We start from the raw sequence: 23,294 nt of genomic DNA, 5'->3' as shown, positions 1-23,294 counted from the left end.
ATTTCTATTAACTATGCAGTCATCTGATAACACTACTAGTTCATTTACTAAATAAAAGTATCACTCATGATCTGCCAAAAGAGAGCATGAATTATTCCTCTTATTAGTACTTACTATAAAAGAAGCTTATTTCACAATTAGAAACTTACTCAAGGTAAGTTCATTTTTACTGAATTGCAAACAATATTTAATCATTCGGTGCAAAATCTGTTACAGGACTGTTTTTACACATCGTTGACATACATTGTGGAAATTATTAAAGTGTACTAGCAACAATGAGAAATGCACAATGCTGTGATGAATTACTTTTATAATGAAGCAAAAATGAAAATAAGTCCGTATCACAGGTTTCTCACTAAAATAGGAAGAAAATGCAAATCAGCTAGGCAGACTATCTTCCTTACTCTTTCAAGGAAAACGTCTCCTTGATTCACATGGTTTAATACGGTTATGTATTTTTATTCAGGATGTGTTAAGATTGAAGCTGTTGCAATAACTGCTCACGTAGTGAACATTAAAACCAGTTCACCCTCCATTCCACTGTGCCTATCTTCATCAAAGCCAATGTGTCTCTCCCATCTGGCTGCTGCGCCTTTGAACAGCTCACTTCCTCATCTTTACTACAAGCCTTCCTTTCCAGACATGATCGATCTGCCTTTTTGTTTTCATTTCCCAAAGTAAAATGTAAGCCAAGAAAAAACTGACAGAAAGGCAGTGAACAAACAAACTTCAAGACAGAATGTTTGGGGGGGGGGTGTTGAAGCGAAACGTCACCTTCATGTGACTGCAGTAAATACAAGAATCTGGGCTACAAGACCATCACCACGGGGATGGTCGGTGCCTTCCACCCTCCTCACAGTCTCTCTCCATTCCTTCAGCCTTTAGGCTTGCTCCTACTCAGTCCACTGTGGTCACAGCACCAAGCCTGCCAGAGGTCTAGAAGCGTTTGGATGATGCTCTTAGGCACATGGTGTGACTCTTGGGGACGGTCCTGCACAGGGTTAAGAGTCGGACTCAATGATCTTTGTAGGCCCCTTCCAACTCAGCATATTCTGTGATTCTCTACCCCTAGTCGCTCCCAGCCGCCTCCCGGACTCTAGCACACAGATGTACTCGCTGCGATCGCCCCCTTGCTCCTGGTTGCCCCCTCTTCCTTCCTCGGACTCACACTCCTCATTCCCCTTCAACCTCTTCTTCTGGAAAACCTCCGCGTTCCCCAAGGAAGCTCTCACCTGTGTGCCCACCTCCCGCCTCCAGGCCTCCCCGGAGGCCACCCCCTGCCCATATTCCGCTCTCCCGCCACCAGGAAGCCCAGGGCGGGCCGCTCGCAGCCCGTGTGAGCGGCACAAGGGACTTAGGAGTCGTCACGCGTTCGGGCGGGGAGCGAAGGCGGCAGAGGATAGAGATGAGCATAGAAATGAGGCACCCGCGGTGCCTAAGCGTGGCCGCAGGGATTTTGGCGCGGCGCTGCTGATGGCGCCTCCCTCCTCCTCCTCCCGCTGCCGCGTCTACCTCCTCCCCGCCCGCCTCCGGCGGAGGAGATGCTGCTGCAGGCGAGGGGGGGCGGCGTGGGGTGGTGAGCGCTCCTCCCTGCGTCAGGAGGTGCGGCTCCCCCGGCCCGGCGCTGCCCTCCCCCTTTCTCTCCCCCCGCCGCTTTTATGTCTGTCTTTAAACGCCGCCGCAGCGAGGGCTGGGCAGATGTGCCTGCCGCCGCCTGCCCGCCGCTGAGCCTCGCGCCCGCACGGCCCCGCTCGCCATCCGCGCCCGCGGGGGCACCCGACCCCCCCTTTCCGCAGCTGACGCCAGGCGGGCGGAGGTAAGGCATGGCAAGGCACGGCAGGGCAAGAAAAAGGCACGGCACAGCAGGGCGGCGAGCGCTGTGCGGGTGTGCGCGGGGTGGGCAGGCGGGCAGTGGCCGCGGCGGGGCGGCCCCGGGCTTTCCCAGCGCTGCCGTGCGGCCCCACCGCGGGGGCAGCGTGGCCGCCCCGCCGGCCTCGTGTGTGTCGCCGGGCGGGAAGGGGCAGGATGTGCGGGGGGTTCTTTTCTGCCCGCTCTCCGCCTTCCTGCGGGGGGCGGGGGGGTCTCGCCAGCCCACCAGAGAGGCTGACTTCGCCCCGGCGCCAGCTCTCGCTGGTGGGGAGAGAGCCGGCCCTCGGGAGACAATAGCGAGCGCCCCTTGGAAGCCGCCCATGTGCTTTAACTGGGCGGTGGGTTAAAAGGATGTACAGGGCTGTTTCAGTTATTGTTATTGGGAAGGGCGAAGAATTTACATCCTTTTTCTACCGCGAGTGAAAGAAATTTCATTCATCTCCCGCGTGTTGCGTAAAACACCTCGAATGCATGTGTAGCGCGTGTTTCGGAAGGAGCGGGGGCGAGGGCTGTTTCCATCCCGGGAGCACCGTGGAGATGCGCCTCCCCGCACGGGCTGCCCCGGGCTCTGGGAGAGCAGGGCGACCTCACCGTGCCGGGCGGTAAGGAAGCTGCCCGGGGCACCATCGCCGCCGGGGGCAAGGGCCGGGCCCGGGCGCTGCATTGTTGCCGCGGAGCGTGGGCGTCTCCCGGCACGGTGCCTCCCAGCGCAGCGCCACCCGCGTCTCTCGCCCCGCGAAGGCGGAGGCAACCCCGGCGGGCGGGGGGCTGGTGCGCCCCGGTGTCAGCCATGTTTGGGTGGGTATGGTAATGAGGACCTTCTCCCTACCTTCGTGCCTCTTGGATTTATTTTCTGTTCAGGGTTTTGATGGTTGCAGCCCACCGTGTGTGACGGCATATCCACCGACTGGATTCAGACCTGCAGTTTTCTCCTTCTTCTTCTCTTTGATTTGCTTGTTAATCCTTCTTATTTTCTATGCTCACATTGACTGTTTTTGTTCTGATTTTTGTAGTATTAGAGCAGACTGGAATTTCTGCACAAGAAGAATTTTGTTGCTTTTGATGTGGAAGTAAACGAGACGATTGAAATGTGGCTGCACAGTCACACTGACCTGCCATATGAGGGGTTGTGATGGGATTTGATGTGTTTAAGTAAATTGCACTTTGTTTTATTTGTAAAAAACCACATCCGCCATTTTATTTTCCATGTGGTATTGCTACATAACAAGTTCACTGCTGTAGGGTGGATTTCTAAGAGAAGCCTAATAATTTTTAAGTAGTACGTCGCCGTCGATGAGTTGCTGTGACAGGGATCCAATTCTCTGTTTCCCCCCCCCAAAGAAAATTATAAATAAGGTAAAGATTTTGTTATCTGATGTACACTGGTTGTATTTTGCAGCCAGCTTACTCCATTTGATTAAAAAAATAATGACAACGTACTCAGCTTCTTTCTGTTTAGCAGTGTATTTCCCGTTATCAGCATCACATTAAAAAGGAAACTGTAAAAAATACTTAGGAAAGATTGCTTAATTTTGTCTTGGCTAATACAGAAGATTTTTGTTTGCACATAGACCATCTTAAGATAATGATAGAATTACAGCCTGCATTCAGTGCCTATCAGACACTCCCTTTGGGCTCAGCTCTGCAGTTGAGACTCAAGAACAAAAAGTCCCATGGGTTTTGATCTGTGCATGAAAAACAAAACCGTTTTATAGCTGTTCAGATGTGTCACCAGTAGTTCAACTTGAGTATGTGAAACTGCCAAGGCATCTTGAAACTAGTTTTATGGCATAAGCTGATTCCTGTTGGCCTTTTATGTCTTATTCTTAGGGATTTTTTTTCTTTTCACGTTGCAAAAGCCTGTATGTGCAAAACTTTTAAAATACTGAATTTGTCAGAAAATAAAAATATCACAGGTTATTCAGAAGCACAATCTACTAATTGCTGCTATTCCTTTTGATACAAATTGCATTGTTAAGATCTGTTGGAGTAGTTGCTGCTCAAGTGGCAAGGAATTACAGCACTTGGGAAGTATTCATGGAGGAATCTTTTTGGGAAGACTTTTTTCTGAAATTCTCTAGAGTACAACCAGAAGTTTACACAATATAAGGACATGTTCACCCCAACTAGTTTCCATTGTGCTGTTTCACTCATATCAAGCAATAGTGTTCTTAATTAAAAGACAAAATACCTGTTGATTTTAGAAGGACGGTTTTCAGTCCTGTGTTTTATAGATCACCATAGCAATGGTAGCAGCTTTTCCATTTGACTTTAAACATCTCTGAATTCTCAGTTGCAGAATAACTTTGACATATCAGCAGGTGGCATCTTGAGCAACTCCCTTCTTCCTTGAAAATTGATTCAAAGTAACATTGCCATTATTTGAAAAATGTTCTCAAATAATTTAGGAAAAAAGTATCATTGACAAAACAGTGCTATTCTACTGAAGAGCTGGAAGCACAAAACCTGGCAAGCCCATACAAAGTAATGTGAAAGCACAGTGATAACTGCCAGAATGGTTGCTTTAGGTGATGGCAATAACTGGGCTGAACTTCCCATATGTCTACACTGAAACAGATCTCTGCATTCTTATCCTTCACTCTTAAGACTAGGGATTCCTTATTTGTATGGGAGAAAGCAAAGGAAAAGGTTATGTAACGCTGTGGACAGCAGTGCCTTGAGTCATGGTGCCACTAGTCTACTTCCCAATTTGGGAAAATAATTTTTTGCTGCTGGCAAATGGTATTTTTGCATTTCAAGAGTCAGAAATGTGTACTGCAGTGTTAATGATTCAGCATGCTCTCCTTAAGCCAAAATGGAGAAGGGATGGTAACTGCAATAAGACATTTGCAGTGTTGCTTTTTAAAAACATAGGGATTTATTGTAACATTACTTAAAAGCATGATTTATATAATGAAATTAAATAATCAGAGGAAGTAAGATTTCTGCTAACTCATCTATGATCAGTTCAGCTTGTTTGCTTATGCATAAAAAACAGAGGAAGAAATAATCACATAAATTTTTCCCGAGGACTGCTTGATTTACTTGTAAAACATTCTAAAGCACTGAGGGCAGACAGTTAGGGTCTCAGAGCAACTATGTGTCTGATAAAGTCAAACTTTCAGTACTTGATTTTATGACTTAAATTAACATTAGTACTTTAACGAAATACTAAATATACTTTTATATCCTTTCACTTCTGAGAACTGTGATAAGATTGTACAATAAACCCATGGTCCTCTTGTATCTTATGTGGTGAAGTTACAAAATGGAGATTTTGTTTCAAGTTACCAGTAGTTACACCTTTCGAGTTTGACCAACAAGGGGTAGAGTTTTTTCATAATTGGTGAGATTACTTTACTTGTCTTCAGCTGGAAGAGTGGTAGCTACTGAATTTGTTTCTTCAATAAAGTACATGTAAATAAAAGACTGTAGAATAAGTGATACATTTTCTCCATCTGAATAGGAGATTACAGTTAGCTCATACTGTAAGTCTGTGAAGTATATAATTGAAGTTGATTTGTGAGAAGAAAATACTGAGAAATCTGTGAAAGCAGGTGAGAAAATATAGTAAAGCAATAAAATCTTTAGAGTTTATGTTCAATAAAAAGAGCAAAATGACAGTTAAGAGCTCTAGGTTGTAACAATCTGTCTCTTAAGTATTTCTGTTTGGCCAGTGATTCAAAAGTAGTAATACAAGCTGTTAAGATCAAGTCTATTGATAATGAACAATCCTGAGAAAGAAATTTTGCTATTTTTGTCAAATCATTTTGTTTGTCTTATAATAGTAGAAAGTATTCTCCTGTAACTAAAATTTAAGGAGACTAATCTGGGCCAGAAATTGTCTGCATTTGAATCCGTGCAGGGTCTTGATGCAAGATGAAACCAGGAGGAACATTTTGTAGGAACTGAGAATAAATTTCCCAGCAATATGAAACAAATGCAGTGTTACTGAAGTCTGTGTAACTACCGATATCTGCAGAAGGTGTGAATTTAGTCTTGCATTTTTAAATAGTTTTGCTATAGTGTAAATTATTTCATTATACAGACAACAGAATAAAAAACATTCAGTTTTTCTAATGCTTTCAAGTCTCCCATAGCCCACAGAGCTCTTTTTTTTATGGTGTTGTGTACATATAACATTGATTTGTCTGCATTCTTCAGTGATGTTTTCTGAGACATGCTAATGCAAGTTTGTAGAATAATTACGATTGAGTTAAGCACTTATCAAATCTCTGTCTGTTACTGACAGGCTGTATTAAACTAGGTAGGGCAAAATGCTAGATCGTGTAGTTCATGCTGAAGAGCAGCATAATGGCTTCTTCAGTAGATAGATACAAATGGGCTTGGCTAGGCAAAAAGGCTATGGTGCATATTCCTATTTCCGCCAAAGAACACAATGCTGCATTGCAGCAGTAATTCAGTCTGTGCAATGAGTACTGTAACATAGTGTAACTCTTGCTGAAATAATTATCTGTACACAGATTCCTCCAGTGATAGCCATTCTTCACAATCACAGTACTCCCACAAAACCTGCTCTGCTCCTGCAGTCTTCTTCCTCTCTTTCTCACTCCAATGTGATGGTCATTACCTGTTCTTCTCAGCCTGTCTGCACCAGTGGCCAGATTCCTTTTTGTAGACTCACAACAGTCCCTTGCTCCTAAGATTTTGATTTTTGTTTTTCTATATTGGTTGTTCCCATCGTACTTCTTCCCAGCTCATAGACTCATGTTTAAAATGCATTCTGTAGGTTTCCTTTTGGTGCAATGGCTCTTCTTCTTCACCTTTGCGTATAGTTCTCCTGCAGTGACTTCATACAGACTGAAACCTTTGGCATGAATATCAATAAAAATTTTCTGTGAACATATGCTGTGGTGAGGATTCTGACTTTTAGTTCTGTGTCCTCTGCTGAATCATCCTGGTTTCTTCATTGGGAGTCAAGGTGAAGATTTGGTGAACAGGAATGTAAGACGTAAGCTTGTGGGACTGGGCTGGTACACTGCATTTTTTCAAAGCTGAGATTAAAGTAATGTGAACTGGCTGCAGCTTTTTATTGCATTTTACTACCCTCCTGTAGCATATTGGTATGTGAATTGCTTCATAGGAGAAGAACACAGTGCTCTGAAGAACAGAACATTGATCTCTTTATTCCTTTAACGACAAACATTGAACTTAAAAAGGTACCCCTTCTTTTCTTGGTCTGTTTTTTTTGTTTGTGTTTTTTGTTTGTTGATTTTGTTTTTGTTTGGTTTTATGATATGACAGTAGCCTTCTGGAAAGTCTGGACTTTCTTTATAGTCTTTTATAAAGTATGAACTCATGATTTTAATTTTTTCTCCCTTCTTTCCAACTCATATTGAAGATTGAAACAGTTATTGATCAGTGAAGATTTGAGGATTATTTGTAATGCATTAAAAATTAAATGTAGGTAATTTTGCCAAATTGCTATGTTTTCATCGTATGTAAAAGTAAGATTATAAAAATATAAAAAGTACACTGTGTTATAAAAGAATGGAGAGTTTTTTGACCTTTTCTTTTCGAGGGAACTGCTGGTTTTAAAAAGGAACATAATGTAAAATTATTGTGTTGTAATTTATGTCAGAAAAGCAACGCTAGAAGTTCTTTAACATTTAGTTAGTTGTTGCAATAATATTGTGGGATGTTTTAAACATGAAATTACCTTACAAATGGCTTTTTATAGAGGCTGTAATTCCAAGAGCATGGAGCAGTTGTACTCATTTATACTTTCAAATTAGTGAGACTTTTTTTGTGCCTTTTTTCTGTACATGTTGGCAAAATCTCCAGCCTCATAACTTTTAGTTGTTTACTTGTATTACACAATTGAGACAACTAGAAGTATATGTTCTTCTAGTGGGTGCCTGTATATTGGCATGCAGAGATGTCTGATAGAGATGTGTCAAAAGGAGCCCGATGTAAGATTCATTACCAGTGTAACAGTGAAGAGGAGCGGAGAATGTTGGACAGAATCAGCACAACTCCCTTGCTGCATATTCTGTACAAGAAAGATTGTGAGAAAAGGGTGTGAAGCAAAGTTTTTCAGTGTGTCTTTTGGTGCTTTGACTAATGAAGTTCCTTTGGGTCTTACTGCAAATGCTTGCAGTTTGGTCAGTGGATTTTGTGAATTTGCCAGGATTTCTGAATGCAGGCCTGCAGCTGAAGTAAAAATTCTGTAGTGAGCCTGGATCTCCCAGAGAGCTAATTTGGGTCTGAATTCCTTGTTGCAAGGGATTATTACTGCTTAATCTGCTAGTAATGTGGCAGTCTAATCAGGTTACTTTACTTCTGCATGCTGATGCATTAAGGCCTGATTCTTCCTCCATAGAAGAAAATAACAAAATTCTCACTGTGTTTTGAGAGAGAAAGTTGGAGTCTAGAGTTTGCTTGATATGTCAAAAAAGACTCACTCTGTTTTATGTTCCACTATGAAAAAGAAATAGATTTTAAAATATCAGGGACAATGCTAGTCATCGTGGCTAGGCTTCACGAACGAAGATGTAGGACAATGCTAGTAAGACCTAATCAAAATCTAGCTCATGTGTTTGGTTTAGTAAGTTTTTTCCAAAAATTTGTTTATGCTAACTCAGATTATAGATTGGTGTTATTTCACTGACAGAATAATTTTCTAAATGTTCTTCTAGCTGAACCAGTTTCCTCTAGCTGTTTATCAATTTCTCTTCAGTTAAATTCCCTCAAACAATACAGAGACTTGTCCGTTTAATTTTAGATTTTTTTTGTAGATGTAATTTTACATATAAAAAGGGATACCATCCTTATTTGCTCATTTCAGTTGTGTAAAGGTCCAGAGAAACATATTCTTCAGTAAATGTGATGATAAAAATTTCCCTTCAGTGTTTTATCTGACAGGTGAGATATCATTTGAGTCACGAAAAGGATGACAAACTGCCTGGAAATCAGAGCTAAGCCAGTTGATCAAATTCCATGATCTAAATCCAAGACAGAAAAAAAAAAATTCTTACCTACAAACAAACAGCCTTAATAGGGCTAAATGATATTTTAGACATTTTACTTTTAATCCAAGGTGCTGGTAATAGCATAGTAATGTTTTAAACTTCCTGACAGGATTTAGGACTTGGAGTCCTAATGTAACAATACTTAGTTTTATAAATCCTTAATAAAATGGTGATTTGTTATTTAAGTTTTTAAATGATACTTAGGAGAAAATGTCCATCACATAATGCTGTATTACTGCTTGGGGCAGTGTAGAAGGTGTAACTAGTGGTGGAACTAACTGAAGAAGGAGTTTAAGAGAATTTGGTATATTTCCTAATTTGATGCTGATGAAGAACTTCAGTTCAGTACTGGACTATATCCAAATGATGTGGGAACCTAAAATAACATTTTATATGTTGAAGTGTTAAAGTTCAATACTGTGATACGGGGGGGAAAAAAGAGAAAGCAAGCTTGTTCAGTGGTTCATGTTTATCTAAACTGTGCTGGTTAGTAACCTTATTCATTTTCTCCCTATTCAATCTTCACTCGGGAGAATTCATAACTAGACAGAGCTTGAGCTGAGTAGTTTGATATCGACCTTCTGCATGGGTTTAATTTGGATCAAAGAGAGAGGCTTCTGTGCACATCACTCACTGTGATCTGGGAGTGCCGAGCATAGACTGGCAGGGTCCTTGCACAAACCAGCTGGGACCACACTTCAAACCTTTGTGCCTGATGGTAGCATCTGGTGAGGTAGGACTCCTCGTTTGGTTTAGTACCAGCTCCTTTAGTACAGAGACCAAGTTGTTAACTCTGATAATTGAGGACTGCCTTTGGATTTGTGATGTGTCCTGAAGGACTGTCCTGTATCCTTGGTGTAGTCTGGCCAATAATAACATATTCAGTTAGAAAACCAGTACTGTTAAAACCGTGGATCATTCTGCTGAGCATGTCTCCCACATTTTCCTCAAGCCCTGCAAGTATTGCAAGTCTGTACAATGGTAGTTCTGTGGATAATGTCCTGCTTAATGGAAGGTTAATTAAAGGGAAATTAATACGGTATTTATGCTAGGAGTAAAAGTATCAAGCCTAGTTTATCTTGAAGTGTAGCAATACAATGTTTAATCCATGATAGGATAGAATGATGCAATTTCTGTTGGAATTGACTCAACTGTTAGATCTCCAGGTAAATCATATTGCTGTCCTGCAAGTTACTGAATCTGAAATAATTAATACAGATATGACCTTTTAGAACATTTCAGTAAATACTAATGGATGACTTGTGCCTTTTTGACTGAAAATCTCTTTTGCTTATTGCAGTTAGAGAAGGATTTCAGACCTACAGACAGTTCCACATGTGCAGCTGTTATATTAAATACGGAGAAAAAATTGTTTCATTTTAATGTAATCCCTGAGTTTGTTACTAATTACAGAAACTGAGAAGCTGCTCTAATTTACATCAGTGGAACAAAAGGAAAAAAAATGTTTGAAATGTGACTAAAAGTAGTGTAAGTACCAGATGCTGTGGTTTATAGTCCAAAGCTCCATTAGGACTGCTTAAATGCTTCAACATAATGTATTACTGGTGTATACATTTTGTGTCTACATAGGTATCTCAGTCAGAGCTAAGAGCTCATCATATATGAACTAGAAGAGAGTGGAGTCCTTTGAAGACTTTGCAATGCAAAGGACAGAACAGATAAAAAGAGGCTCAAACAGACATTATTTAGCCCAGATATGAAGGATACTGTGTTAAGGTTTCTCTATTGTCTAAACAACTCTGTTTCCCCATTTTACTGTTCTGTGTATAGCTCATATGCTTAATTTTTTTTCTTTTAAGAACTGGTATCAAGTCAAAGCCTGATACTAGTTCCACTGCATGGCAGAAGGACAGTTTATAGGACCCAGTGACATTGGTGAACATGAAGCAGATCACAAACTAAGTAGGCTCTACTGTGCTTAAAAAGTTTGGGCTGACTGCCAGAGTTGGAGTTGCTGAGAGGAGGCAGTAACAGAAGGAAAAGTGAGAAGACAGTGTTGGGAGTCTAGGGAATGAGTGAAAAGAGGTTACAATGGAGTTCAGTAGGCAACTGGAGTGAAGTTCAACTTCCAAATCCTTGGAAATTATTGGAAAAGGTAATTGCCCTGTTGTCTAGGAGGCTAGTGATAGTACTTGTGGTGACAGAGGTTTTATTTCTGTTGCTGTAAAGTCTCATCTTGATAAACTTTGTGCTGGGTTCCAGTGGCTTAGCGTCTTTCCTTTGGGTCTGTCACAGAAGCAGCCATGAGGTGCTTCATCTCTCGGTTACTGTGCAAACTGTACCTTGCAGTTCTCTACTGCATGAGAGTTTGTCAGGACATGATACAGCCTTTGTACTATAGAGCAGATGTTGCAGCAAGTCCATAAGCAAAAGCTGAAAGGTCTTATGTTTCCTGGAGTAATTTCTGATTCTCATCAGTTAGCAGTTCTTGATTAGACTTCTTGTGTATACCCTCTTTAGGGCTTTCATGAAGCTTAACACATAATTTAAATCCCTTTTAAGACTCTTAATTGTGCAGATGGCTTTGCACATACTAGTGTGTGTGATCACATAGCCATGTGATTAGAGAAGAATTTACTGAAAAACATTCCTCCCCAAAATATTATGGTTACCTTCAGTACAGCAGCTGCAAGCATGTCTTGACTGTCTTTTTAAATGATTCCTTGTGTTTAAGAAAAACACATATTCAAATGTGGGCATTTTTGTCTCCGTACATATAAGTTTGAAACAGTAGACCTTTTAAGTGTATTTGGTTATGGCTTTTCAGATATTTCAGATAGTTTCTTAGAAATAGGAAATAATTAAAAATATCTAAAGCATCAAAGCTCGTAAGAGATGAGCATCTCTCCTTTGATACTATGGTTGTGATTATATATTCCTTGGTGAAGAATAACAGGAAAATAAGTCACTCTTGCTTTTGAAGCACCAAGTGCATACCATATATCAAAATTTTAATTGATGCATGACTTTCTGATATGGACTGAACAACTTAATCTGCTTAGGTTAAAATATACTTTTAATAAATTCAAGTACAGTGTAAAGTCAGGAAGTAATGGAATTGGGCTCCTAAATTTTATGTCAAGTGCATATCCCATTATACCTGCTAAGAAGAATCTTGTTATGCTATCAAAATATGAGCAATTAGCCCATCAGTCTTTAGGAACAAAACCAAAACAAAACCCTCAGCAAGTGAATGAAATGTACTCTATGTAAATATTTAAGACCAATTATTTCCTATAGTTTGGAAGTGGCTAACATCCCTTCCTTCTCTTTTTCTCCTCTTGTCAAATCAGTAAGTAGAAATGGGTAAAACAAAGCACGTGATTTCAAAATTAACTTTCCTCTCCATAGTAGTGTAATATCTTTTTTTATTTTTTTTTCCCCACAGATACTTTCGGTAGAACAAACGTTCGGAAACAGAAGTCATTACTCTTGATTCACTGGTATCAAGGACTCATCAGGCACCATCTTCAATCTGTTTCTTCAGTATTTTTGTCCAAGCAGAGGGAGAACTTACTTCAGTGTTTGTCTGTCTCAGCTGAACTTAACTTCCTTGCTGTTTGTCTCGTATTACAAATGCCTAAGAACAGCAAGGTAGTGAAAAGAGAATTAGATGATGAGGTCATTGAGTCAGTTAAGGACCTGCTCTCTAATGAGGACTCTTCTGATGATGCCTTTAAGAAGAGTGAACTTATGGTTGATGACCGGGAAGAAAAAGATGTAGATGTTGAAGAAGGCTCAGATGTAGAAGATGAAAGACCTGCTTGGAACAGCAAACTCCAGTATATCCTTGCTCAAGTTGGATTTTCTGTGGGATTGGGGAATGTGTGGCGATTCCCATATCTGTGTCAGAAAAATGGTGGAGGTAAGTTTTGTGATATAGCTAGTTGTACCTAAATGATGATGCTAACTTTGCAGGTTTTGAAGTTAGCAAAGATAGCCACAGTAAAACCTGCTTTTTCTGTCTGGTTTTTCCTTTAATTTTTGCCAGAGCCTATGAGGAAAAACCCATATTCTCTTTATTTAGAAAGAGGTATCCATTTAAGTTAGTAGCAGATTCTTCTAAGATGCCATTTCCTCATTTTACAGGTGAAAGTTCTTGATATGACCTTAACTAGTGGTCAAACTAGCGGCTAAGCAAAACACATTTTTATGGAGGGCTGCAGTGTTAAAGTGTTCTTTATAGTACTTGGTCAATAAATCAAGGCTTTTGGTCTTTTAGAATTTAGCAGTACTGAGCTTCACACCTTGACTTCCTAGCTTTTTAACTTTTAGCTCCTGGCCATTTGCTCATGATTTACTGTTGACAAGAAGACCAAAATTCTGTAGGAGGGGAAAAAGGTTTTGTTTGTTTTTTTCTTTTACTGATAATGAATAATTTAAATCATTACACTAAGAGACAGCATCTGTTCTTGTGCTGTTAGACGATTAACTATTTTCCTAAATAACAAGTTACCTTTCACTTAGAACAGTAACATCAGGCTGTTTGTTCATTGACCATCTATGGTCTTGTATGCAGTTTGAAGTATGAGGCTAGAGACTTTCCTTCCTCTATGAGTGCAGGATTAGTTTTTTTTATCCTATGCTATACTGTACCCTACTATACTACATTAAGGCACATCCTATTGTAGCTAATTGCTTAGATGAATTCAAAACAAACCGGTCACTTTTTATGATACAGAAAGTGAATGTGTACAGAAAATAAAGAACAGCATTTTTCTCATAGTGAATTTTAGAAGTTGAATGACACAACTGATGTAATTAAGGAAGATAGAAATGAACTTAGAATATAATAAATGTATAATTCTCAATTTGTTTTCTCTCAGTTCAAGCAGTAAAAATTAAGTTTCTATTTTCAAATGTTCTATCTCCAGGATAGAGTCTAAATTCTTTTATATTTAGTTACTGTAAATATTTTTTCACTCATTTAACTGCCTTTTTTTCTCTTTTATTCTGGAGAGTAAGTCATTAAACGGTTGATTAATGATTTGTGTGGAACCTAAAATTTTCTTCATCTATGACTAATATTAACTGAGAGAACATGTTGAATGTAGTTTCTCAAAACCCGCAGCTTTTCAGTGGATAGCAATCCTGTCTAGACTACTAGACACAGTATAGAACTAATCAATTATCACTACTAGTTTAAAAAAAATACATTTGTTAATGAACAATTTTTGAAACAAAATGATTCACAGTTTAAAGTGTATCATGAAAATGTTTATATTCTCTATAATTTCATCCTGAATATGGCGTCAAGATGTAGTCTCAAGGATAATGCATTGCAACAGTTTATTTTGTGTAGTTGTGTCCCTTTTAAAGTCAGTGTTTATTGTAGTTAGTTGCTAATTTTGCAAGCCCTTTGGATTCTTCTTAGAACTAACAGAAAGGATCCATTAGTGTGCTTCTTAGGGTGTTGGTTTCATGCTGTCAGGTGCTTTTAAAGTTACTCTGCCAGTGACGGTAAATTTAATTCAGATCAAATATAAATGTATTAAAGAAATTAATAATTTCTCATTTTAGAAAAAAATCGAAAACCCCCTGAAACCTCAAACCAACCAACCTTCAGGGATTATGGCACTTCATTACTCAAACTTGAAAAAATAACTATGATGTCACTTCAGATTGAAGGTTTTGTCCTGTGCTGTGATTGCAGGAACTTGGATGTATAATGTAGCCTATGGTGATAAGTTTTCTGCACATGGCTGAGACAAGGATGTTTTTAACTTTTAAAAATAATTTTGCATCATTTTAGCAAATTGCAGCCTCCTGAACAACAGAGAAAAGGAAGTGGTTATTAGAGCTAAAGCTTGCTAGATTTTTCAAGTTAATCATAATGCAAGATGGAGAAGGTGACACAAAACTTAGAAATGTGTAAAGTACATTGGTGCTTTTTTATGTGTGCACAGATGGACAGATAATTCTCGCAAGTGTATAAAAGAATAGGGGGAGGGAGGGAAAACTTCAAACACATGGTAAGAAAACCTACACACATTTTATATGAGGTTCTGTTTTTCTCCTACATATATTATTTCAAATATATTTTATTCTAGGTAAAATTAGAGTGGTTTTATGTAACCCATTCTAAGTATCAGTGTCAGAACTGTTCTGTAATCTTCTGCTGATAAGGCTTTACTATAAATACCTCTTGAAGTCTCTTAATATAAGGTAAACAGCCTTTCTATGAAGTGTATGACTATGTCTCCACCTTCAGTTTAGTCCAAACATTTTTCATTTTCTTCCCTGTGTTTAAGGAACTTAAATCTGGCAAATACCATCAGGTGAGGGGAGGAATATATTACAAAGTGGTAAACCAATAAATCCTGTTCCAGTTTAAACCAAAAAGAAGTGTAAAACATAGTTACTCATTTATCATTACTTTGCTTCACAGGTTTCTTCCAATACTGTGCTCCAAAGCCCCCGGTAAAAGAAAAGGCAAATCCTAAATGTGTAGTAATCTTCAGTTTTGTCTTCTTTTTAAACTTCCGTGACAAGAACAGCAAACTAACCAAATAAACATAGATAAGGCACAGTCAGATTAGCCCAAATAGATATGTTATTCAAGGATTATGTGCAGAAAAAAATTGGGTGTTTCCTTCCTTCTTTTCTGTAGAGATTTAGTTTGTTAATGGCTGTGGCCTGTGGTATGCCGACGATCCTGACTTCAGAACTCTGTGCTGCTTCACTGAGATACCTGCGATACCATCTTTAAAAGTAACTTGTGTAGTGCTACACTGCACAAAGAATTTGGGCGTCCCTGAGTATTTTTGCAGTCTCTGTTTCTGAGTCTGGTCTGTACCACCAAACCAGTTTCCTGCACTTTATTTCTTGTGATTATTTAACAGTTTCTCCTCTTGCTTTAATTAATATAAACTCATAAATATTTAGAGTAACATCAGGTATTTTTTGTGGTTAACTAAGTTACAGTTAGACTGGGCAGCTCTTTGCTGACTCACACTTATCTCATTCCCAGAAAAATGTTTGTTGGGAGAGGTGAGAGGAAAGGCTGTCATGCATGGGATGAACTTGTATCGACACTGGGGATGTAGCTGTAATGCACAATGTATTGAAAGGAAAAAAAGAGACTGGGAGGTAACTGAGCACACTTGAGGGTGCTCATTTTCTTGACTTGAGAGGGAGGTCCTAAAGGAATTTTAAGCTCTGGGAGTGAGAGGCTGAAGATGTTCAGTAAAGTTTTGAGGAACTGACTATAGATCTCTCTGTTCTCACCACAGACCCTCTTTACCCCTGATGGGCAATGCCCAGTCCCCATCTGGCACTTGGGGGACCTCTTCCACTCTTTACAGCCCAACAGATAAAAAAAGCTCTTTTTTGATTCTTGAGAGGTGATTTACACTGGAGCTGGGTATGTTCTAAGTTAGCTTTAAATGTTTTTAATATCCATTTTGCACTATACAGTTTGTTTATTACTCTTTTACTACATAAAGATGAATACGTGTGTTTGTTCAGATAGGCACAGTTCCTATATAACAGTTTCATAACCTCTGTTAGCATGCCATAGGTTTAGAGCTGCCTCAGCTTTCTGTGATTGATAGTGAGCCTTAAAATGAACCCCTCAGATCTGCCCAGTCTTGCTGAGAAGGCTAATAAATAGTGACAAACTAGACCTATATTTTCCTGCTGCTCATTGCTGTCATCTGGAGAACAGCTTGCACACCTTTCACTTTTTTCAAACAAAGGAAATGTTGTCATTTTCCTTTAGGATTAGCAGAAGTAGAATATTTCTTTCAGCTAAGTAGAAGTAGCAAAAGCAAATTAAATTAGCTGTTCTGCTAAAATGAGTAAGTGTTTTTATGAAGAAAAGTGAAGAGTCCACAAAATACCGCACACCCAAAGATTTAATGTTGTATTTTTGTGAGCAGTAACTTAATTTTCCTGGTTTTTTTAAGTCAATCTTTAATATCTCTGTGATGTAAAAAGTCAAAAGAACTAGTAAACAATGATAAACAGATAAAAACTATGAGCAGTGTAGGGAAGATTGTAGCAGATGATATCATCAGTATGTTTTGAAAAGATTGACCTGGGTAGAGTCACATCCTGAGTTTTTACAGTTAAATAGTCTGAATTTTCTACTGAAATAACAGCAGATGGAACAGTAAAGTTCTGTGATCTCATAAAAAGCACGGCAGTTATAGTGGAGAACTGCAGAGAGAGAAATATAAAAACTATTAAAGACTAGGGAGTTGTTAGGAGCTGCAGTTCGATTGTCCTAATACAAGAGAAATGGAAGCAAAGCGTTTCCTTGTATTCCAACACTTGAGTATGGATTCAATGGCTTTATTATTTAGCTTTTGATTAATAATTTATATTGCATGCCTTGAGTTCACTGATGACTTCAATATTTTTTTGTGAGTTCTGTATTATCAGACTTGAAATTTAGTTGTACTGTAGTGTGCTGAAAATGTTCTGGTTTTATTTTGCAAGTGTAATTCTTCATTGAAGCTTATTGGCTAAGGGGATTTTCATCCTTTAAGCACAGTTTTGTAAAAAGGTATACCTGAACATTTTTAAGTGAAACTAATGACAGGAAGACTGTCCTATCAGTAGGATAGTACAGATAGAACATAAAACCATCTATCAGAGTTTTTCTGATAAAAGCAGTTCATATTTTTGTAGTGGTAAATAATTTCACTTACAGAAGCCTAGCAGACTGTTAACCTATAGTGTTTTGTTGCCCGCTTGTAATAACTTTGAAAATTTTACCATTTGACATGGAAAATAACTTGATATTCGTCTGTATGTTAGCTTCTTGCTTGCATTCTATTAGTAGTAGAATGTAGTGATAAGTAAGTGATAAGAACTGGGATCTCTCTTCAAGACAGTGATAAACTTCACCTTGATTGAGTAAGAATTAAATCGGACACTAGACAATTAAAATCTCGCACAGAAGCAGATGAAACAAATCTGGAAAATTAATATATTTTTCAGGTTACATCACAAATGGCTAGAAGAAGAAAAGTTCTTCTGTACTATCAAGATGCTAATGGTTATGTCACCTTGCGTTACTGCTTTTGAAATTATTTTCCAACTCTTTAATCACTATGAATCATGTAATTTTATGGTTTTTTTCCTAAGCATTTATAAGAGCTTAAATTGAAATGTTGTTATTCCACTTCTGTCAATAATATTGTTAAATGTAGTACTTATTGTAATATCAAGAGAGACAATTTACCAGCTATCCCATTGTGGTGCTTGATGAAATAAAAAAATTAAGAAATCAAAGCAGTGCTGTGCACAGTGTTAACTGTCACCAGTTCATGAAATCTTTTGTATCGTTATTCATTCTATTGAAGAAGGAAGAGGTATGTTTTTTCCTTATGAAGTTGAGATTATTTTTTTAATATGGAAGCCAGTGTTTAAGGCCAAAATGTGCCAAAAAAAGTGACTTCACAGTAGAATAATTTCATATATGTAGAAAGGAGACCTGGAGATCCAGAACTACACAGAATTGTAGTATTCAGAAGGCAGCTTAGCTGGTAGAGGTAGCAGACAACTGATTGGAGGATGTTGTTGAACACAAGTGTGTATAGTTTATTATTCTAATTCAAATGAAAACAGTCGTTATCCAATACTGCAAGGATCCGTGTTTTCATGCCCAGACAAGTAAGAGACATGCTGAGCTGTTTCCATAGTAATTCTGTTTTAGGATGAAGGGAAGATGTCTTACTTTGAAGTATGTCTAGCTTCAAGGGAAGACTTCAGCAAAATATATGCCCAGAGATGCTGTGGTTTCATGTTGACTCTAGACACAGAAGCCCTTTGCACCTGTGATATACAGTTGTATAATCCAGCTACATCCAAACTGTATCATACTGAAACTCATACATGCACAACTTTCCCTATGTCCTTTTTGGGGAGGGGAAAGATCTGAAAGGAGCTCAGCAGAAGACTAGCACTTCAGGTGCTTTGCACAAACCTAGCATTATAGTGGTGAACTCTGCTGTCTGGCTACCCACGCTGAATTACAGGGTTGTGTCATGTCTAATGTAATGTAGATTTAACACCACATTTATTTAACTCATTTAGTAGAATCCAACTGATAAATCTTGCAACTTACATTCATACTGCACCATAAAATACCCACATCCACCCAGTCTTTAAACATGTGCTTAACTTTGCAGCCTTGTGATTAAGGTTGTGGACTGGGACACTGAAGAGCTGGGTTCAGTTCCTGCTCTAGTACAGTCATCCAGTGGGATACAGGGTAAGTCACTTAGGCCCCAATTTTTTTTGAGCTGTTTAGGTTTGTCTCTGCTCAGCTATGCCACACCTGCCTAATTAAGATCTAATGTATCATTTACAATAGCTCTGTATCAATTACTGTATCAATTTACAGTTATATGATATAAAAACTATGTACTGTTGACTTTCAATTAATTGTATGACCAGATTTTTAATGATAGTGATGCCAAAGCTTCTCACTTGCAGTATGAATTGACTTCTACCTTGCAGAAGTTTTGAGCGAATGTTGATGATAAATCACAGGTATTTAATGGTATTTGTCTTACAGATTCCTAAGACAGATAGTACCCTTCATTTTGGAATGTGGTTGTTGCTCTGTTCCTCAGTTTTCCTCACATTTTTTTCTTTCTGTCTCTGCTGACTCTCTTTTCCTAGTAGAAAGTAAATCCTTTGTATTCTTTCCATTATGTGCACATAGAAGATGAACCACAAGAGACATCGAAGTACTGAATGGGAATGTAGCTGCTACCTCAATAAAAACAATCTTTCAGTAGACACTGTAGTGTGCTGAAATGGGTAGATAGGCCGTGATGTTTGGCTCTATGAAGGGAGTATTGTAACATCAAAACAGGTGTATTTTTCAGAGCCTGGCATAGGTTTTGACCAAATGCTCCTCAGACAGTATCTCATTGCATAGCAAATTATCATGTCATGAAAATAAAACATGGAAGCTAGTTCATTGCCAACATAGCCTATAGACTGTGAGGTATGTAAGATTAATATTCTTTGTCTGGTCCACCAGTAGTTCTTCACAGAATTGTTGAATGTTTTGAGTTGGAAGCGACCTTAAGGATTATCTAGTTCCAATTCCCCTGCCACGAGAAAGGAACCTTCCACTAAACCAGGTTACTCAGAGCCCCATCCAAGTTGGCCTTGAATGCTTCCAGGGATGGGGAATCCACAACCTCTCTGGGTAACCTGTTTCAGTGCCTCACCAGCCATATACTAAAGAATTTGTTCCTAATATCTAATCTAAACCTACTCTCCTTCAGCTTAAGTCCGTTCATCCTTGTCCTGTCACTACATGCCCTTGTTAAAAGTTCCTTTCCAGCTCCCTTGTAGGAAGGCTGCTGTAAGGTCTCTGGAACTTTCTCTTCTCCAGGCTGAATAACCCCAACTTTCGCAAGTCTGTCTTTCAGCCTTGTGATCAACTTGGTGTCTTGCCCCTGGACTCCTTCCAACAGGTCAATGTCTTGTGCTGGGGGCCCTAGTTTTTCATAGGTTTTATTTCTTCTGTCTTTTTTTCCCCACTAGTCTTGGCCTCAAGAATGCAGTTACTCCATGATTTGTATCTCTGTAAGATACTTGTGATGGAAGGGGATGTCCAATCAGTGTGTATTTCATGAAGAGCAAAATAGCAAGTGGACCTGAATAGGAATGGATGGTACCAAAACATCTGAGACCACCTTCCCTGAGCCTAGGGAAGTTTAAGTTTTCTAAAATAAACTGTATTCCATGAGATAAGCTGCCCACTAAGTATATGAAAAGGACAGTGTATTTTGATAGACTCCTAAACAAGCCCTAGAAAGTCGACACTGGATAAATAAACTTGAATTAAGACTTAGTTGGAGTTGAGGGTAAATGTCAAATTCGTTTCTGAACTTTGTTCAGCATCTCTCTCGTTACAGAGATGAATAGACTGATCATACAAGTTAATAGCTCTGAGTCTAAGCTTCTGTGGTCTTGCTTTAACATGCTGCAGTCTGCATCTCTTAAATGCTTTTCTTAAGCAATGGTTGCAAACAGAAATTCTAAGCCCTTTGAGTTAGTTGGCCAGCCAGTGCAGTAGTCTGTATTGCAGTATAAGAGTCGACCGTGAAAGAAAGTTGAGTGCCCCATTGCTAATTGCTGATGCCTACATGTGTTCTTAGCTCTAGTACTAAGTATTCCACAACATTAAGGAGAAAGTTAGGCTCTGAACTTTTCAGTAGTGTATATTTGCTTGCAATTAGACTTACTGAAATGAATGGGTATACATCCTTTGGTTAGGATTGTGTATGATCACTTCAAGCGAATAAGACCTCAAAAATCAGGAATTCTTTTTACACATATGTTTGCATAACAGTGAAAGTAACAGTTACATTTTCAAATATGCCTTGAAGAAGAGAGTTGGTGAGTACTGTACGATCTGGATCTACAATACAAGTCAAGGTGTAAGGTTTTTTAAGAAGTGTTAAGTCGGCTCCTGATGACTATATTTCTAAAAAGTTTGATCAAATGCCCAGAATTTCACACAACTGAACAACTAGTTTTAATAATATCCCACTTTCAGTAAGGTTTACCTCAAAAATGTTACAGTGCTTTAGAAAGTCAGTGTGTCTGAGTTTTTAATGTCTTACAAAGATGTATGACCAAGGTTCTGGTAAAATTACTCTTTGCATGTGATCAAAAAGCTTTGCAGTGCATGACAGTAATTCAACCTTGAAGCAATTAGGAGTTTTGACATTTGTTCTGTCAAGTTATGACTCTTCTTTCATTTACTCTGATTTATACTTTGTTCCCTTCATAGGTGCCTATCTTGTGCCATACTTAATCTTGCTACTGATAATAGGGATTCCACTCTTTTTCTTGGAGCTTGCTGTGGGGCAGAGGATACGCCGAGGGAGTATTGGTGTGTGGAATTATATCAGCCCCAAACTTGGTGGAATTGGATTTGCAAGCTGTGTAGTAAGTTTTTTAACATTGTGTGGTTTGCTTTTAGGCTGCATGATTTAGACCTTGTTTTGCTGCAGGGAAAGGCCCTCAATTTGTAGCCGGGTGTCAAGGTCAGTTTACAATGATCTTAAAACTTGAATTGGTCCATTAAAAATGTCTGTTAAACCAGTCAACTTCTGTTTTATGATTCTTTTGAAATTAGGAGCTGTGGAATGGAGTAGTCTTCTGGGCAAAAAAAAGACCCATGAAAGTATAGGTGTAATGTGATAAAGACGGAGAAAAATGAAAATTTAGAAAATGTCAGATACTTAAATGGGAGAAGCTATTCCCTTTTTATTCTGACTTAATTAAAATTGGATTCAGTGGCAAACATGCAGAATATGCAGATGTTCAGCAGGGATTTTTTTAATTTTACTTTAGAAATGTAACTTTTTGACCTTTTTCTTTTTTTTTTTTAATAGGTATGTTTCTTTGTGGCTCTATACTACAATGTCATTATTGGATGGAGTCTGTTTTACTTTTCCCAGTCTTTTCAGCATCCACTACCTTGGGACCAGTGTCCTTTAGTTAAAAATTCATCTCATACCTGTAAGTCTATAATAATATAAGATTCTTAAAAATTATATAAAATATATAAAATTTGAGATTTTGAAACATAAAGGAGAAAAAATACAATTAAAAAAGGTATTTGTGGGCAAAAGTGTTGTATGCAAAGCTGTTTTTTCGTCTTAATAAGATGCCACATTACAGTATTTGGAAAAAATACAACAGAGAAGCTTAATCTAAGAGAAGAAATACACTGTATTTGTAAAGAAACATCACTGTCAACAGCATTTTAAATGGTCATGAAATTAGGAGAATGCTATTTAGTGTGTTGGAGAAGAAGAATAATGTGGTTTCTTTTTTTTCTGATGTTGATACTACTTTTTATGCTTACTTGGTGAGAAACAAAGGTAGAAAAATATTTTTACATTTCAATTAGTAGGATACTTCCCAGCAAGAAGTTGTTGTGTTACTAACAAAGGAGAAAATGGAAAACTGTAAACATCAATGAAATGCAAGTGATAAAAGCACTGTTTGCTTTGTAAATTAATATAGATGAGATAATTGATCATTGAGTTGTTCTGTAATGGGATGATCTTTCATGAGCTTATTATATAACAGCATTAAAAGTTCCTTATTCCTTGAGTTTGGTTATCTTGTAGCAGTTACACATTTTACATTATTGTTGCTATTGAAATATGAATTATTTATTTTTGTTTTTTTTTGAGATCCTAAATTTTCTTTATCTTTTGTGGGTTTATTTACCACTTGAATAAAGAACATAATTAGGGACATTTGAAAAGTTGTACCCTTCTATAGTGTTTTTCCAGAGTTGCATGCTTCAATTATTTGAAATAATCAGTATTTGTGAATGTTGACACACAGTCAAATTGACTGTAGTCCACAAGCTATTGTCCATTAATTGAGCCACAGTGGTTGTTTATGTACTCTTTA

The 23,294-nt window shown here is 38.5% G+C and overlaps 1 protein-coding gene across 2 annotated transcripts in view; it reads left to right on the top strand.

Moving 5' to 3' along the window:
• The first annotated feature begins 1,639 nt into the window (after window positions 1-1,639).
• The window catches only part of SLC6A15 (solute carrier family 6 member 15), a 37,034-nt gene continuing 15,379 nt past the window's right edge, over window positions 1,640-23,294 (top strand). The window contains exons 1-4 of one of the 2 annotated variants that reach the window (XM_032689204.1): window positions 1,640-1,816; window positions 12,271-12,747; window positions 21,652-21,809; window positions 22,259-22,385. In XM_032689204.1, the coding sequence (XP_032545095.1) occupies window positions 12,459-12,747; window positions 21,652-21,809; window positions 22,259-22,385 (574 nt within the window). In that variant the 5' untranslated portion in view covers window positions 1,640-1,816; window positions 12,271-12,458. Of the gene's footprint in view, window positions 1,817-2,151; window positions 2,208-12,270; window positions 12,748-21,651; window positions 21,810-22,258; window positions 22,386-23,294 lie in introns of those variants that run through there. The other variant, XM_032689205.1, reaches the window with a different exon arrangement.

The sequence above is a fragment of the Chiroxiphia lanceolata genome, chromosome 5 (genome assembly GCF_009829145.1).
Source record: "Chiroxiphia lanceolata isolate bChiLan1 chromosome 5, bChiLan1.pri, whole genome shotgun sequence".
Lineage (NCBI taxonomy): Eukaryota > Metazoa > Chordata > Aves > Passeriformes > Pipridae > Chiroxiphia > Chiroxiphia lanceolata.
This window is presented reverse-complemented; position numbering and strand designations above follow the sequence as displayed.